General features: G+C 61.7%; 1 protein-coding gene across 5 annotated transcripts in view; it reads right to left on the bottom strand.

Moving 5' to 3' along the window:
* Positions 1–18,088, bottom strand: part of Ano1 (anoctamin 1) — a 72,690-nt gene that overhangs the window by 9,818 nt on the left and 44,784 nt on the right. For 3 of the 5 annotated variants that reach the window (XM_070009663.1, XM_070009665.1, XM_070009667.1), the window contains 10 exons: positions 16,528–16,610; positions 14,256–14,267; positions 13,685–13,756; positions 11,532–11,606; positions 7,846–8,047; positions 7,615–7,726; positions 6,935–6,992; positions 5,243–5,343; positions 4,013–4,161; positions 460–612 (listed from right to left, as the gene is read on the bottom strand). In XM_070009663.1, coding sequence (XP_069865764.1) covers positions 460–612; positions 4,013–4,161; positions 5,243–5,343; positions 6,935–6,992; positions 7,615–7,726; positions 7,846–8,047; positions 11,532–11,606; positions 13,685–13,756; positions 14,256–14,267; positions 16,528–16,610 — 1,017 coding nt within the window. The remainder of the gene's footprint in view (positions 1–459; positions 613–4,012; positions 4,162–5,242; positions 5,344–6,934; positions 6,993–7,614; positions 7,727–7,845; positions 8,048–11,531; positions 11,607–13,684; positions 13,757–14,255; positions 14,268–16,527; positions 16,611–18,088) is intronic. The other 2 variants (XM_070009664.1, XM_070009666.1) reach the window with 1 other exon arrangement.

Here is an 18,088-nt window from a genome sequence, read left to right as displayed (position 1 = left end):
CGTGGGGAACCCCCGATGCCCAGGGCTAGAGATGCCCCGAGAAGGACCTCCCACCGTGGGCGAAGGCCGCCCCTGCTGGCTCTGGCGGAGGCTCGGGAGGGTCTGCCACCCTGCCCACCCAGGCACCCTGGGATCCTGGATGACTGACACGCGCTCGCTGCCTCGGGGAACAGTGCTCTGCCTCTGACGCCTCTATTACTTATGGCCATCCTGGGGCTTGAATTCAGGACCTGGGCGCTGTCCCTTAGTGTTTCCTTCACCACTTGAGCCACAGCTCCACTTTCAGCTTTTTGGTGGTTCACTGGGGATAAGAGTCTCCTGGACCTCCCTACCTGAGCTGACTTTGAAGCGCGATCCTCAGCTCTCAGCCTCCTGAGTAGCTAGCATTGCTGGCCTTCACATGGGCAGCGCAGCCCCCGTCCCGAGCCGTCCTCCCCGGCCCGGCCCGGGCCCACTCACCGATGTCCTTGGCTCTGACGGCCACCGGCCTCCGCAGCTCAGTGACGAACTTCTTGGCGTCCAAGCGAATCTCGATGATGTTGTTCAGTAGTGCAAACAGCGGGGCCAGCGGAAAGGACGCTACGAACAGCGTGACGAAGCCGAACTGGATGACTGCGGGGGAGGGGAGGGGAGGGAGGGGAGGCGGGGGGGGGGGAGAGCCGGGGCCTCAGCTGCCACGCAGGCACCGCTGCCCGTGCCCGCCCACCCGCCCAACAACTCAAGCTCTGGGCTGGCTGGCTCTCCACTGGGGTCGGTCCACCTGCATGGACCCAGTGCCCAAGAAGGGCTCTGGGGACAGAATCACCATGGCTCTGGGCGACCTCCACACCAGAACAGAACAGAAGACAGAATCTCAGCGCGTGACAGCTCATTTCCACTACTTCTAATCTTGCGTGTGTGTGTGTGTGTGTGTGTGTGTGTGTGTGTGTGTTGGGAGTAGGGCTTGAACTCAGGGCCTAGGCATAGTTCCTCAGCTTTTTCCTTCAAGGCTAACACTCTACCAGTTGAGCCACAGCTCTACTTCCAGCTTTTTGGTGGTTAAGTGGAGATAAGAGTGTTATAGACTTTGCTGCCCAGGCTGGCTTCAAACTGCAATCCTCAGATCTCAGCCTCCTAAGTAGCTAGGATGACAGGCGTGAGCCGCTGGTGTCCGGCTCCTAGGTTTAAGCTTCTGGCACGGGAGCCGTATTCTGCTCCAAGCCTGGCCTGCACCCCACCCCCATGCTGGGCTGGTGAGGGGCTCAGTTGGGCCTCCATTGTTCTGTACAGAGGACTGACTCCCTCAGTAGGGAGGCTCCTGGAGGCCTGGGGGGGGGGGGGTTACAGGCCACCACTCTTCAGGATGGCCTCTGGGCCTCATCCTGTTGGTTGTCCTGCCTGGCTGGCTCTGGGGCTTCATTGGCCCCGGATGCCATACCAGGCCTGGGCTGGGCTCTGAGGAGGTCGGGAAAAGGTCCCTGGAGGAGCCGTTCTGGGTGCTCTTGCCAGTTGGTAAATAAGGAAGCCAGTGGTGTCCCCCTGTGCCCTGCCGGCTGAGTGGGGCCTTTGTGAGCCCCAGGGGGAGGGGCAGGGCACTGTGGGAGCCCTGTCCCCGGGCTGTCTGACCTGGGCAGGGTGGGAGAGTTCCCAGGGCTGTGCGGTTGGGGCAGGTCACTGATGGATGGGGGTGCTCTCACTTCCGATCGACAGCGCTGGCTTGTTGGGCACTAAGTGGGTGAGGAGGGTGGAGGGGAGGCGGGGGCCTGTGTGTGTGTGGGGGCTTGGGACACAGAGGGAGGGACCCTGGGCTTTTCCGTCTGTCCACATGCAGGCCCCCTGCCTGGCACACTGGTGCAGGCCTCCTCGGGAGGCAAAGGTGCCTGCTAGGGTGGCAGTGGGCCCTGAGGCGGGGCCGGCTGCTTCCATGTGTGTGGGACCAGACCTCCACCAGGGAAAAACAGAACGTGGAGGTCTGATTTCCAGTCCCATCCCAGACGGCCTCCGTCTGCTTCCTGGTCCTCCCGGGTCCCCGCCGAGGGGCGCGGGCCGGGCAGCCGGACCCGGACCCTGACGGGCGCTGCCCCAGGCTGAGCCTCTGCAGCTTGCCTGCCTGTCTTGGCCCAGCTTAGTTTCTCTTCCAGGGGCAAGAGCACGGCCACCGTATTCCAGCCCCCAGCAACCTGGGCCGGGAGGGCTGGGCAGGGAGGCGCTCGCCAGCACGCAGGAAAGCACGCAGGAAAGCACGCGTGCGCGGTGCAGGGGGCAGTGTGGCTCCTGCAGCTGAGGCTCCTGACAGGGAGCAGAGCCATGGCAGTCAGGGCATGCTCGGCCGGCCGGCCTCATCTCAGGCCTGAGAAAGATGCTGACCCCTGGCGGGTCAGGATGGGCCCAAGACCCAGCAGTGTGCGTGCATGTGTGCGTGTGTGAGTGCGTGTGTGCATGTGTGTGTGTGTGTGAGTGCATGTGTGCCTGTGTGTGTGTGTGTGTGTGTGTTGGTCCTGGATCTCGAACACAGGTCCTCAGTGCTCCCTTAACCGTGTTGCTCAAAACTGGCATTCTACCACGTGGGCCCAGCTCTCCTGCCAGCTTTTGGTGGTTCACAGGAGATAAGAGTCTCATGGACTCTTAGTCCAGACCAGCTTCAAACCACAATCCTCAGATCTCAGCCTCCTGAGTAGCTAGGATGACAGGCGTGAGCCACCGGTTTCAGCAACTTCTGCTTTTACTTTAGGTCTTGTGCTGTTTCCTGGGCTAGTCTTACACTGTGACCCAAGGAGCTGGGATTACAGGTTTGAGTTACAGTATGTGCTCTGGAAAGTGTTTTCCAAACCCTCCATAGTGTCCAGAGGGAATGGCACTCTGAGAGCCTTCTGTGTCTGCTCCTCCATTCACGGAGCATGTGCTGAGCACCTGCTGTTTACTGGACCCATACTGGGTGCAGAGCTGGGGGGGGGAGGGCAGGCTGGCCTGCTCATACTTGAGGGGGAGTGTGTTAGCAGGGCACAGCTAGTGCAAAGGCCCAGTGGCTGGCCTGAGCGAGTGTCAGGAGTCCACTGAGGCCAGAGTACAGGGGACAGGGTCAGCATACTCCAGGAGCTGGGCAGGCCACCCCTGGCCTTTCCCCATGTCCCGCCACAGGGGCTATACACAATTTCAGCATGGTGTCCACATACAGGATTGCCGGTGGCGAGGCTCAACCTTAGGGTCTCTACTGGGTCTTTCTGCTCCACTCTGGGGAGAGGAGTACCTTGAGAGCCTTGGGGCAGGCAGGGGGAGGAGTGGGGAGCTGAGGGCAGGCAGGGGGAGGAGTGGGGAGCTGAGGGCAGGCAGGGGGGAGGAGGAGTGGGGAGCTGAGGGCAGGCAGGGGGGAGGAGGGAGGAGTGGGGAGCTGTGGGGGCAGGCAGGGGCGAGGAGTGGGGAGCTGAGGGCAGGCAGGGGGAGGAGTGGGGAGCTGAGGGCAGGCAGGGGGAGGAGTGGGGAGCTGAGGGCAGGCAGGGGGGAGGAGTGGGGAGCTGAGGGCAGGCAGGGGGGAGGAGTGGGGAGCTGAGGGTAGGCAGGGGGAGGAGTGGGGAGCTGAGGGCAGGCAGGGGGAGGAGTGGGGAGCTGAGGGCAGGCAGGGGGGAGGAGGGAGGAGTGGGGAGCTGAGGGCAGGCAGGGGGGAGGAGTGGGGAGCTGAGGGCAGGCAGGGGGGAGGAGGGAGGAGTGGGGAGCTGAGGGCAGGCAGGGGGAGGAGTGGGGAGCTGAGGGCAGGCAGGGGGAGGAGTGGGGAGCTGAGGGCAGGCAGGGGGGAGGAGTGGGGAGCTGAGGGCAGGCAGGGGGGAGGAGTGGGGAGCTGAGGGCAGGCAGGGGGGAGGAGTGGGGAGCTGAGGGCAGGCAGGGGGGAGGAGGGAGGAGTGGGGAGCTGAGGGCAGGCTTCCCTAAGGGCTCTGTCACGGGCGTGACCGGGGCGTGGCTTGGGGGCCAGCGAGGGAGGGCCGCGGGCACCAGCCCCCAGGGGCACGGGGTGGGTCGGGTGGCTCAGCCCTGCACTCACTCATTTCCATGTACTCGGGCGTGAGGCCGGCGAAGGGCTCCAGGTTGTAGTCTACCTCGTAGCGCTGCTGCTGCTTCTTCACGTGCTCTTCGTGGTCGGGGGCCCTCCGCCGCCGCAGCTTCAGGTAGCGGATGAACTTCTTCATCTTCCTGGAAGATACGGACGGACGGACAGACGGACGGACGGATGGACGGACATCAGCAGGCTCGAGGGCAGGCCGGGGTCTGGCCACAATGACCAGTTCCTTCCTCCGCCCCGACCCCACCTCTTTCTCTCTCCCCTTCCCTCCCTCCTTCTCTCCTTCTCTCTGTCTACAGTACTGGAGTTTGGACTCAGGGCCTTGTGTTTGCCAGGCAGGGCTCTGCTGCGCGAGCCACGCCTTCAGCCCTCTCTCACGTCAGCCATGTTTCACATACAGTCCTGTATTTTTGCCCAAGCCAGCCTCAGATACCTGTCCTCCTGTCTACGCCTCCCAAACCTCAGGAAGCACAGAGGTGAACCACACACCTGGTTTGTTCTTTGAGATGGAGTCTAGATTTGTGTGCTGGTCGTGGGGCTTGAACTCAGGGCCTGGGTTCTATCCCTAGCCTTTTTTTTTTGTTTGAAGCTAGTGCTCTACCACTTGAGCCACAGCCCCACTTCTGGATCTAGATTTTTGTTCAGGCTGGTCCTTATTGTAATCCTCAAACTTTCTTCCTTCTCAGTAGCTGGGATTACAGGGGTGATCCACCATACCCAGACACCCTTCTAATTTTCTGCTTTCAACCCCAAGTCCAGTGGCTTTCAGCAGTGAGACTGTGTTGTTCAACAGCATGGGTGCTTGTGCCCTTTCTCTGGAAGGCATGGCTGTGTTGGTGTCACAGGAGACAGAGACGGTGCAGCAAACGGCCCCTCTGCCCACGGGTGCTCTGGCCCATCTCAGGGACACGAGAGCACCAATTTGATCTTGTTCTGTCTCCCGGGAGCCAGCTGCCCCGGCCTGTACCCCATAAACCTGGGGGCCAGCACAGGGGCGTGGGGGCTGTCAGCAGGCTTGGGGATGAGCCAGTAGCCTCCCTTCTCTTCTTGTCACAATGGGGTAACTTTCCCACCATCGCTCCTCAGCACTGTCTCCCCTCCCTGTTCCTAGTGGGGTTGGATATCAGTAATGGCCAAGATCACCACAAAAGCCCACCGGAGACCCCAGACCCCAGCTCCCCGCTGCCCCCGTGAAAGCCGTGCCGCACTCACGGAATGCCGATCTCAAATAGGTTGTTCTGGATCAGCTGCTTGCCCAGCATGATGATGCTCAGCTGGATACAGAGCTCCATCAGACAGCCCCCAGGGGCGCACTGTGGGAGGAGCAGAGTGCATCAGCCCCGCCCACCGGAGTAGGCTCCGCCCACAGGAGACGGCCCCACCCTAGTGTAAGCCCCACCCTGCATGGAGCTGGCCCCGCCCCCCACCAAGCCAGCCAGAGTTGTGGCTGATTTGTGTCCTGACTCCCTGGAACCTGGGGGTGGGTGGGGTCTTTGCAGATGGGGTTAACTAAGAGGAGGTCCTGAAGTAGGGCAGGCCCTAGCCAATGAGCAGTGTCCTTATGAGGAAAGAACACAGAAGGAAGACAGAGTAGAGGGCAGAGGTTGGGGCACTGAACAGGGCGGTGGAGGATCCAGGGCAAAGGCTGGAAGGTCAGTGAGACAGGTGTGCGAGGCCTGGCACACCTTCAGCTTGCACTTCCAGCCTCCAGACAGTGAGCAGGCACATTTTCGTCATGTCAAGCCCTGGTTTTGGGGGCCCCCAGGTCTGTGGGCTGGGTGCCTGGAAGCAAAGATCAGACTGGGGTGCAGGGTGTGGAGGGGTGGGCAGTAGCGAGGCCAGGTCCCAGCGCCTCCTCCCTGTCCCACACGGTCCCCTGCATGGCTGCCGAGGCCTGGCAGCGGCCTCCCCATCCAGCCCAGGCCGCCCTCAGCCGGCCGTGTGGGGGGAAACGCTCAGCTTGCCCGAAGGAAAGGGTGCCTGTGAGTTCCGGGGCACACAGCCTGAGCTGCGGAGGAACTTTTTATAGAGTTTCCGAAATGTCTGTCTTAGAGAGGCATCCATCACGTCATCACAAAGATGACACCTTCGCTTTGTTTTATAAAGACACCTCCCGGGGTCTCTGAGCATCGCGAGTGTGGCAAGGCGCCACAGGGGGGAAGAAAAGGATGACAGCCAAGGTACTCTGTGGGTCTTTCGCAAGGCCCCAGCACAGGGGAGAAGGCTGGGGCGCCCGGACTTGCATTCAGCCAGCTGAACTTCCAGGCTGTGCTCCAGAGCCAGATCTCCCTGGACCTGAAACCCACCCAGCCCTCTGAACCTGGCCACGGTGTTCTCGCAAGGAGACCCGCCCCCGTCTTTCCTGACGAGTGGAGTTGTTCTGTGAGCTGGAAACAAGGGCTGGTGACCCGGGGCCTGGAATGAGGCCGCCCGGCTGGGCTGGTGGAGCCATTGGTTGTGGGACAAATACAGTGAAAGAAGCCCCGGGCGTGAGTCAGCGACGGGAGGTGCTGTGGCCAGAATCACGGGCGGAAGCCAGGGGTGCCCAGCTTGCCTGAGGCCAGAGACAGACATTGCAATGGAATAAAAAGAAAGAGTAGCTCAGCTCTGGTTTCCTTCCTCGACTCATTTTAACCACAGAAATACTCAGCCTAAACAAAAAAAGAAAGGAAAGCAGCTGTCATCTCTGTGGCTGGGAACAGGCTAGGCTTCGACAGCACCGTGACGTGAACACTGAGACCAGCACCCAGCAAGGCGGATAAAAGCAGATGACGCCTATAGAGAGAGAAGGCCAAGCTACACACAGGACAGCCACACGTGCGAACACATGGGTGTGCATGCACAATGCAGACACGCTGGGAGGCAGAGCCCAGGGCAGGAGGGCCGATACGGGGTTTCCATTACCTCCTCCATCCGGAAAGAGTGGAAAATGTACACGTAGTCCCCCGGGCGTCCGACAAACCTGGAAGGATTATGGTGTTTCATTAAGGACACTTCACACTCACTGCCCACCCAAGGGGACTGTACCAGAGGGGGGTGCCCTAAGCTTGAGCCTTCTGGAAGTATGGGCGGCCTTTCCTCCACCTGTGTCCTGTTCAGGGACAGATCTCCCTGGCTTGCCTGCAGCCCAGTGTGGCCCTGCCTCCTGCTGGGCCCGCTGCCTGGGCTCTGCATTACTGGGGCCGCTACCTGGGGTCTGTGTGGCTGGGGCTCTCCTCTACCTGGGGTCTGTGTTGCCGGGGCTCTCCGCTACCTGGCTCCTCACATCTGGGGTTCCCGTTGCCTGGGGCCTGTCTTCTCTGGAGTCTGTACTGCTGAGGGCCTCCCCTGTTTGGAGGCCCTGCTGTCTGGGGTCTGTCTTGCCTGGGGGGGGGTATCTCTGCTGTTCTGCTGCTTCTGCCAGAACCAGGCTCTCCCTGAACCCCACACGGCAGGAGCCTGCTGCCCACCCCAACACAGACTCTGTGGCCTTCCGCATATGAGGACAGGCAGGGCAAGGCATGGCCGGGGGGGGGATAGTGGGGATGGGGGGAGAAAGGGGGAGGTGTGTGGAGGAGCAGCAGGCCACGCTGCGGTGTCCCTACCGGCCTTTGAAGAATGCCACGTAGAAGATGGGGGTGTAGGAGTTCACAAACTTCAGCAGGAAGGCCTTGAAGATCAGCCTGTCCTCAAAGCTCTTCTCTGTCTTGGGGACCTCTGGGGGAGAAAAGGGGCTGGGCTGCAGCCATGAACACCATGGGGCGCCCCCCACCCCAGCTCGTGGCCGGCCGGGAATGAGTCCCGGGCAGCACCTCGGCCCCGGCACGGGCACTCACCGATCTTGGTGAGCCAGCGGGCTATGCAGCCGTACACCTCATCCAGCAGGATGATCACCACCAGGTTGATGATGACGGCGGTGGCCGTGACGGTGACCCGGATGTTGGACCGCACGGACGGGGAAGAGTTCATGGCCAAGGCAGCGGCCGTGGAGATCCTGTAGATGATGACCCCCAGCACAATGGCGAACGTCACAGCGATCTGCACGGGGAGAGGGGACAGGCTTGGGGGGGGCCAAAGGGGCGGCACCCCTACCCTCCGCCAGCTCCTCTAGCCAGACCTCCTGTCAGAACCAGGACTGACTTCCTGGGTCCGCCCAGGAGGGTAGGGGGTGGGGTGGGTTCTCATCTGCCTTCTTCCTGGGACCCCGTGTGCCCACACCCCAGCGCCGTCCGGGGTGCCCCAGGGCAGGCTGGTTGTGGGAGAGGTCTCTCGTGTGGGGTGTTGGAGCTAGGCCAAGCCCTCACCCCGAGGAGGGCAGGCATTGCAGTGCTGAGGGAGGTGTGGGCTGCACTACAGACTGGGGACACGTCAGGCCCCTCTCCTGCCTGCCCAGGACTCACCAGGAGCCTTCTGGCTTCTCCATGAGAGCCAGCCCGAGGCCTGGCAAACCCAACGCAGGCCAGAATTCTCCCTAGATCTCAGGCTGGTGCTTCCTGGGTCCCTGAGAGACAGCTGGGAGCTATTGGGCAGATTTGCTCTGCCCGCTTCATCCGTCTGTCTGTCTGTCCAGGATGCTTTTCCCATGAAATAACTACATCAACAAGACCAAAGGAACCTGGCACCAGTGTGGCTCACGCCTGTCATCCTAGCTACTCAGGAGGCTGAGATCTGAGGACCAAGGTTTGCAGGCAGCCTGGGCAGGAACGTCTGTGAGACTCTTATTTCCAATTAACCATCAAAAAAGCCAGAAGTGGAGGAGCTATCGCTCCAGCCTTCAGACAAAAAGTTAAGGGACAGAGGTTAGGCCCTGACATACACACACACATACCCCACAAACAACCCCACAACCGGGCACCGGTGGCCCACGCCTGTCATCCAAGCTACTCAGGAGGCTGAGATCTGACGATCCCGGCTCAAAGCCAGCCTGGGCAGGAGGGTTCATGAGACTCTCATCTCCAGTTAACCACCAGAAAACTTCTGTGGCTCAAAGTGGTAGAGCACTAGCCTTGAGCCCAAAGAGCTCATGGAGAGCACCCAGGCTCCGAGTTCAAGCCCCACGACTGATAAATCAAACAACAAACCAAAAACCAAGGCAGTGGATGCCCCACTGGGCTGGGCAGGGGGAGCCGGCGGGGGGGGGGGGGCGGCAGGTTCTGATGTCCCACGCAGGCTTCTGCATCTGCGTCCCTCACGGCTCCCAGGCCTGGCTGAGAGAGCTGAGGCTTGCTACCCCCAGGGAACCTTCTAGAAATGTTGGGGGCCACCAACACTGGCTTCGGCAGACGTGTCCTGGTCACTGATGATGACCGCACTCTAGTGGTGGCCCCTGCTACACCCAAGCAAAGGGGCCGCCGTGCGGTGAGGTGCGGGCCTCCCCCGGGCAGTGCCAGGGAGCCAGGGGCTCCTCGGAACTCCTGCCAAGAGGCAGACACGGCCCGGTGCCGGTCTATGGAGGCCGAGGCTCGGCATCCGGCCCGCGGGACCTGGCAGAGAGGCCCTCAGCCCCCTTCGCCATGGGGCGGGCGTGCTCAGGACGGGCTGGCCTTGCGGCTCTCTCTCACCGCCTGCAGTGCACATGCCAAGGGCCCGGGCGGCTGGCCTGGCCACACTGGCATGTTCAGGACCAGGGCACGCGGAGCTCTGCACGTCCGTCACCCAGCTCCCGTGAGACAAGGCGAGCAGTCCCTCAATGTGGGGGTGATGGGGGGGCCTGAGGCAGGAGACCCCTGAGTCCTTCAGCCAGGGGTTCAGAGGCAGCCTGGGCAACACAGCAAGACCCCGGCACAAATAAACCAGCATGAAGCTGAACGCACCCCTGCCCTACCCCGTCCCCCAGAGAGGAGGTGACGCGGCCCCCCAAGGCGTGGTCTGGGGGGGCCCTGGGAGGACCGTTATCTGGGTCTCTTTATGTGAGTCCAGGTCCCTTGTGGGAGAAAGGATCTAAGGCCCACGACGCCCTCCAGCCCTGGGCTGGTGGCCCTGGAGCCCTGGCTCAGCCCAGCAAACCCAGCCAGGCTCTGCCTCCGTCTGTCCAAGTTCCTATGGGACGAGGGGCCTCCGGGGCAGAGAAACCAGCCCCGGCCCGTGGGCTGGCCCCTCGAGGCCCCAGCTTCCTCCCCAGCCGGAGGGGCTGCGTCCTGGCCAGTCCTGGAGACCACGCGAGCCGCACCCTGCCAGGGCGTCTGTACAGGAGCCCCGGGAGAGGGGAGTGTGCCAGGCTCTCTCAACCTCCCGCTGGGAGGATGGGACCACAGTGGCCCTGGCCACTAGGAAGGACGGGAGCCCCAGGTGGTGAGGGCCGAGGAGAATGCACGGGGGCCACAGCCTCTCGTGTCAGGGGGAGAGGCTCGGTCCCAGGTCCCAGGTCCCAGGAGCAGTAAAGTCATGATTTTTGTCCAATCTGTGTGCTATTTTCTTAATACTTTCACTGGACTTTGAACTCAGAACCTTGGTCTTGTGGGGTAGGTGCTTTACCACTTGGACTATACCCCCAGAGCTTTTTTTTTTTTGTCGGTCGTGGGGCCTGAACTCTGGGCCTGGGCGCTGTCCCTCAGCTCTTCAGCTCAAGGCCAGCGCTCTACCACTTGAGCCACAGTGTCACTTCTGGCTTTTTCTGCTTATGTGGTGCTGAGGAATCGAACCCAGGGCCTCATGCATGCAAGGCAGGCGCTCTACCACTGAGCCACCTTCCCAGCCCTCCCCCTCCCCCCCCCCCAACTTTTTTGCTTTGGTGATTGTTTTTGTTTAAAGGCAGCCTCCTGAGTCTTTGCCTCAGGCTGGCTTTATTTTGATCCTCCTACCTTTGCCTGTTGTGTATCTGGGATTACAGGTGTGTACCACCATGTCCAGTTTTGTGTATGTGTACACGTGTGTGTGTGTGTGTGTGTGTGTGTGTGTGTGTGTGTGTGTGTGTGTGTGTGTATGCCAATGCTAGGATTTGAACTCAGGTCCTATGTGCTGTCTCTGCTCAAGGCTGACACCTTACCACTTGAACCCCAACTCTCTGGATTTTTGGTGGTGAATTGGAAATAAGAGTCTCAAGGAATTTTCTGCCCAGGCTGGCTCTGAACTGTGATGGTCAGATCTCAGCCTCCTGTGCAGCTGTGATTAGAGGTGTGAGCTGCCACACTTGGCCTGTGCCCAGTTCAATGGTTTGTAGAAGACTCCTCAGTTTGGTCTGAACTGATTTTGACCATCAGTGTAACAACTACACAGCTAATTCTTTCAACAAATACCACTCTCAACGACAGCTGACTGTCAGCTAGCACGTGGAGCCGGGGTGTACCCGGAGCCGGCATGCATGCAGAGCCGGTGCATACCCAGAGCTGGCACTCAAAACCAGCTTGCCCACCCTGGGGCCCCGGCGGAACTCCAGCTGTGTCCGTCCCAGGGGCCGTTGCTGGACCGGAGCCCAGGGCAGCCACGTCCTGGGACACGAGGGTACCACAGCGCTGTGGCAACACCGCCCGTCACCTCTGGGAGGGCATCCCAGATCTCTCCACCTTCGCCTTCTGGAACTTACCATGAAGATGATGGACACTAGGTTGGTGAAGTAGGCCGGGAAGCGGTCCTTCCAAGTCAGCTTCACCTTGTCTGTCTGCAACAGAGAACAATCTGGGTCCCTTTCAGGAGTCCCCTGAGCACCCTGGACAGGCGGGGAGTCCTGTGTGTGGGAGCACGTGGCTCTAGAGGCCCACCCGCGTGCAGCAGGAACACTAGGAGCCTGAGGCCCATCTGGGCACGGCTGGCTTCCCCACAGGGCTTCCTGGGTGGTCTACAGCCCCTGAAATAGCAGGCCAATGGCCACACAGACCATCATAGTTCTGTCCCTTTGCTGAGCAAGCGGGTTCAAGCAGCTGGTGGCCCAAGGTAAAATGGTGAGTGCCGCGTAGGCCCATTGGCTGTGGGACAGAGCCTGGGAAGGTTTGATGGCAGTAGCCGGGGGCCGGGGGCTCACACCTGTCATCCCAGCTACTCAGGAGGCCCAGAGCAGAGGCTCACAGTTCAAAGCCAGCTGGGCAGGAAAGTCTGTGAGACTCTTATCTCCACTGAGCCACTGAGCCCCAGAAGTAGCGCTGTGGTTCTTGTGGTAAAGTTCTGTCCTTGAGCAAAAATGCTCAGGGACAGCTCCTAGGTCCCGAGTGCAAGTCCCAGGTCTGGCGCACGCGCACATGCGCGCGCGTGTGTGTGCACGCGCACACGCGTCCACTCAGTCACACACACGATGGCGGAGCGCCAGCCTGACGGTGTGGCTGTGGGGAAGGGGGCCTCCCGCGCCGGGAGGGCACGGCTGGCGTCACACCCGGGAACTCACGTCACAAGCCAGGCTCATTAGGGGCCATAGCTGGGGACCAGAGCTGCTGCGGAGAACCACATGGAACCGACCACGTAAGAGGCGTGGCCGTGGGAAACAGTCCCAGGACACCTCGTCCCGGAGGCCCACGGAAAGGAGCTGAACACCTCTGGGTTTTCTGTGACTGAGGAGCCTGGGCAGAAGCCGAGCTGGGGCCAGCAGGTGGCTCCGGGCCTCGGGGCACAGACCCTCCCGCCGGCGTGGCTTGCCGCAGCCCTTTGCTGCCAAGAGTGGGCATAGTGCGGACCACAACCCTTGGCACTGAGTGAGACGAGCAAAGTCCCTCTGAGCCACGGCCCCATCCCCTGAGACATGGTGCCTCAGGCTGGGAGCTGGGGCCAGGCCCTGGGACAGGACAGGCCTGCGGGGCCTCAGACACTGCCGGGCTGTGCAACAACCAGGCCGGGCACGCCGCTAGGCTGTCGGCTCTTGCTTTGGGGTTCCTTTCCATACCAGAGCCTCGCTCAGCCCCCGGGGGGGGCAAGGCTCCTTCTGGCCGTAAGAGGAGGGCTGGCCCCGGTTTTGTGCTACAAGAGCAGGCTCTCAGGAGGGGCTGGCATCCTCCGGGGTGTGGCCGCTGTGCGCTGTGACAGTTCCACCCCGCCCCACTTCAAAGGCTGGAGCGGGAAGGGACAGCCTGCAGTCCCAAAGAGCGTCCTCCAAGGACCCCTGAGGCCTTGTCCAGCCTCAGCGAGAGGCGGCCAGGGCCGTGGCTCCAGGATAGTCCCGGCATTACCAAATGACAGCCAGGCAGCTCGAGAGGCTGGTGGGGGGAGGAACGTTAAACCCTGCCTATATGCCACGAGCAGACAGTGTCGGCTGACCCCGTCTACATCGTGAGTAGTGTCAGCTGACTCCATCTACATCGTGAGCAGTGTCGGCTGACCCCGTCTACATCGTGAGCAGTGTCGGCTGACCCCCGTCTACAGTGTGAACAGTGTCGGCTGACCCCGTCTACATCGTGAGCAGTGTCGGCTGACCCCGTCTACATCGTGAGCAGTGTCAGCTGACCCCCGTCTACAGTGTGAACAGTGTCGGCTGACCCCGTCTACATCGTGAGCAGTGTCGGCTGACTCCGTCTACATTGTGAGCAGTGTCGGCTGACCCCCGTCTACATCGTGAGCAGTGTCGGCTGACCCCCATCTACAGTGTGAGCAGTTTGCTGACCCCCGTCTACAGTGTGAGCAGTTTGCTGACCCCCATCTACAGTGTGAGCAGTTTGCTGACCCCTGGGTTCACCAAGGTGAACACACGGTGTTTGCTGCCCTTCCACCGCGCTGAGCCTTGGCGTTTGGCTGTTGGGAAAGGCGGCAGCACCATACCTCTTTGTGCGTGGCCTCTTTCCGGAGGGACTTCTGCAACACCCTGGCTTCATATTCAGCTCGGGGGTGATCCTGCGGAAGGAAGTGGGTCACACTCACGGTTGCCAGGCAGAGACCCTGGCGGTGCGAGGCTGAAACCGTCCCCCTGTGCGCGCCCGTGGGGGCGAGTTCGCGGCCACCTGTCCCCCTTCCACTTTGAGTTCCCTGTCTGCCCCTCCCCTTGCCGGGCTCCGAGGAGCGGCGCCCAGCCGTGGACCCAGCCCAGGCCCTAGCGTGGGACAGGGCTACGTCCAAGCTTATGAGGACACCCAGCCACGAACTGGCCCCGAGGACACTGTGAGAAAGAGACGCAGTAAGAGGCAGCAAGCGAGGGCACCCGCGGTGCCAGGCCCGGGACAGCCCGGAGCAGATGAGCGGGCGCTGGAGGGAAGAAGGGGCTAGGACAGGCCCAGGAGGAAGCAGAGACCCCGCCCAGGCAGAAGAGCCGACAGGTGTGCGAGCAAGGCCCTCTCCCGGGACAGCTACAGGAGGTAAGAGTGACCAAAAAACAACAACAAAAAAGATTGCAAACCTTAACTGCCTCCTGCAGGAACCAGAAAATAAAAACAAAACAGAGAGAGTGGTTACTGAGGCTGCTCCGCCCGCCGGGGGGGGGGGGGCCCGCCCGCGCCCCGACCAGGGCGAAAGCCAAGAGTGCGGGGCAGGTGGGTTGGGAAGAGGCGGGGGGGGGGGGAGGAATGGTGGGGGGGGGCAGATAGTGGTGACAGCCACAATGGGGGTTCTCAGCCTCTGCCAAGGAACCCCACAGGCCAAGGATGACCCATCCTCCTTGAGCACAAACTTGGGGTTCAGCCTAGGTGGGGAGACAGCACCATTCCATTTGAGGTCACCCCACTTGGGCTAGCTCATTCAGCCTCCCTTGGTCGCCACCCTGAAGTCAAGGCTGGCCTTCAAGGTCAGGAGGTCGAGGGGCGGTCCCCACGGAGGGGACACAGGGACCGTCCCTGCCCCCCAGTTCCCCTCAGAGGCAAGCACGCGACGGAAGGACATTCTACATCCGCTTCTAAAACAGGAAGATGGCAGAGGCTCACTGTACTATTTGGCATCCCCACCCCCCACCCCAGTACTGAGATTTGAACTCAGGCTCTGTGCTCGCTAGGCAAGCCCTCTACCGCACACACAACCCTTTCTATTTCAGTTATTTGGGTTTTGGGTAGTCTTGCTCCCCCCCCCCCCAGGGCCAGTCTCTGCCCACGATCCTACTACAGCCTCCTGCATGGCTGGAATCACAGGCACACGCCGGCACGCCGGCCGAAGGTTGGAGTGGGGTCCTGTAGCTTCCTGCCTTGAGCTAGCATCTCCCTCCTCATCTCGCCTCCTGCAGAGGTGGGATTACAGGCACGAGCTACCCCTCTCCACTCAGTGCCAGCGAGTCTTTCTAACAGCAACGAGGAAAGAACTCATCCTGGCCAGCTGTGTCCGGCCCTGGAATGTGCCCAGAGCTCAGCTCAGCCCCTGGCTCTGCCCTGAAGAGCCACGGGCCGAAGCCAGTGGCCTCAGCCCGAAGTGGGAGAATGAGTTGAGACTAGTGTATAGACGGGTGTGGGTGGGGCTGGTGGCAGCTAGTCAGGTCTCCATGTATGGGAGCTTCGTGTATGTGGGACTTAGTCTGAGGCGCTGGACTTGGTCGGGGGTGTCCCACTGACACACTCTGTCTAGCAAGGACTGCTCTCGGTGCTGCTTGACAGGCACAGAGAAGTTGGGTGACCTGGCCCAGGTCACCAGCCAGCTGGCGTCCTCAGGATGGAGCTCAGGCAGCCGCTGAGGCCGGCCTTGTAATCACTCTGAGGCTGCGGAGCCACTGAGGGGTGTGATCGAGGCAGGCTCCAGCGGGCCACAGGAGAGAAGCCAAGGCGAGCGGAGCCGCAGGGGTGCAGCAGGGCCTCACCGCTCAAGTGAGCATCCCAGGCAGGCAGGGAAGCCTGTCATCCCAGCTACCCAGGAGGCAGAGGGCTGAGGATCGCAGCTCAACGCCAGCCCGGGCAGGAAAGTCCAGGAGACTCTTATCTCCAATGAACCAGCAAAAAACTGGAAGTGGAGCTGTGGTTCAAATGGTGGGGCATCAGCCTAGAGTGAAAAAGCTGAGCATAGAGTTTGAGGCCCTGTTTGAACCCCTGTACTAGTTCAAAAAGAAACAAAAAGTAAGCATCTTGGGCTAGAGGCGAGGTGTAAGCAGTAGAGCACTGGCCCAGCACATGCAAGGCCCTGAGTTCGAGTCCTACTGCCAAGCCCCCGCTCCCAGGAAAACGAGAGTGCATTTCACGAGAGGGCTTACTGGCCGGCACCCTGGGCAGGGGCTCTGCCCTCCGCTGCTCTGCGGGCCCCGTCCCTCCTCATAGCCACGCACCCTAGGAATACCGCTGGAGATGGCCGTTGGGGGACCCTGCCCCTGCTGACGCCCCTCCTCTGTGAAGGCCACCCCACGCCTCGACCACACCCGCTCATGGCTGGGGAGCGGCCTCTGAGCTCTGAGGGAGATTTCCCAGCTGCCTTTGGGGCCCCGGGACGGGGAGCCCTGGCATGTGGCATCCTGACCGTGGCTAGGCCGCTGGCTGGTGCGTCCACGTGAGCACAGAGGCCAAAACCACAGGGGCAGACGTCACACCGTCGCCACGGCAACCGAGGGCTCGGGAATACCAGGGCGATGAGTGGGGAGCGGACGGACGGGGAGCGCCTCACCCCCGCAGGACAGACCTCAGGCCTCCACGGGAAGCCCGGGGTGGGGGAGCAGGTGGGGGCACTGGAGGGGAGGGCAGGGTGGGGGAACAGCCCAAGGTACTGACCTCCTCCTCCTCGAAGCCCGTGAGGTCCCAGTGGTAGTTGAGTCGCATCTGTTTCCGCTTCCAGTGCTCCATGAAGGTGGCGGCTGCGGGGGGGCGGGGGGAGGAAGCCATTAGCGGGGCCTCGTCCATTCTTCCCTTGGCACCCCTGGCCGAACCAGGGCAACAACTCTGGGGAGCCAAGGGACCCTGGCTCCGCCATGTGCAGAGGAGGGACCAAGGCCCCGGAGCCAGGGACCCTGGCCAGGCCGGCCAGCTGGCAGCGCCCGCCCACACTGTTCACTCCTCTGCTTTGGAGACTGAAGGCCCAGGCGGGCGCAGGGGTGAGGAAGGAGGGGGCTGGGGCCAGGGCTGCCCCCCGGCTGCTGCTCCCTCCTCTGGGAGTCTCCCAGAGTCGGCTCGGAGGACCCAAGTCGGCCCCGAGCAGCAAGGCTCTCCTCATGGGATCCGCCGCCAGGGCTTGTTTTGGGGGCTTGGGTGTCCCCCAAGGCCTCCCGTGATGGCGTGTAATCCCCAGTGTGAGGGTCCAGGTGATGCTGGGAGGGGGCCTTGGGGAAGGGGTTGGCATGGGGAAAAGTCATCCGGGAAGCTTTATAGGAACAGGGAGAGACCATGGCCCGCACCGCGGGAGGTCTGCCAGCAGGAAGCCATGCGGCCCTTGACCTTCGACCTCCAGAACTCTGCACCATGATCCTCTTCATAAAGGCCTCCCCTCCCCCAAGCCTCAAGCAGCTCATTGCTACAGGAAAAGCATATGAAGACAGCCCTCCCCAAGCCCCATCCCGGCTCCCTGTGCTGTTCATAAGGACAGCCGACTGGCCAGGAGTCCCTCCTGCGCGTGCGGGGCAGGCGCGGGCACCACTCCTTGGCCTGTGGCACAGGGGGTGCCTGACACACACAGGCGCTCTGGATGTTCACGATGAATGACTCGGAGCCAGGCTGCAGCTCAGGAGCCTCCCCTCCCCTCCCCTCCCCTCCCCTCCCCTCCCCTCCCCTCCCCTCCCCTCCCCTGACAACCAGCCTGGCTGAGGAGGAATGGCAGGACACGAAGCCACAAAGCCAAGGGAGCTGGGGACTAGAGCTACCGCCCACCAGGTGTTGTTCAAAGCGCTCTTGTAGAGCACAGAGCAGAAGCCCTGAGTGCCACGTCTCCTCGTTCTGCAGGGGAGACGGAGGCTCAGAGGAGCACTTGATGTCTCCAAGATAGAAATAAAATACCCCAAAGCAAGAGGCGAGAAGGATGGGCGGGCGGGGAGGAAGGGGCAGGAGGAGGGGGAGGGGCAGGAGGAGGGGGAGGGGCAGGAGGAGGGGGAGCACCAGGCCCTTGCTCCCGCCTCCCATCTCCTGCACGGACTCCCACCAAGTCCACTAGGCTGTAGGAGTGCAAGGCATCCTGGGAAATCCAGCTCCCTTGGCTGGGGGGCGGGCACGGAGAATACTAACAAAGGCTGCCCCTGCTCTTGGGTTGAGAAAGAACATAAAAGCCCAGGTGACAAAAGAAAAAAAAATAGACGATGGGATTGAATCAAACAACACAAACCTTCTGCATAGCAAAGGAACCGAC

This window comes from Dipodomys merriami, unplaced genomic scaffold (genome assembly GCF_024711535.1).
Source record: "Dipodomys merriami isolate MVZ:Mamm:240054 unplaced genomic scaffold, mDipMer1.0.p SCAF_78, whole genome shotgun sequence".
Classification (NCBI taxonomy): domain Eukaryota; kingdom Metazoa; phylum Chordata; class Mammalia; order Rodentia; family Heteromyidae; genus Dipodomys; species Dipodomys merriami.
This window is presented reverse-complemented; position numbering and strand designations above follow the sequence as displayed.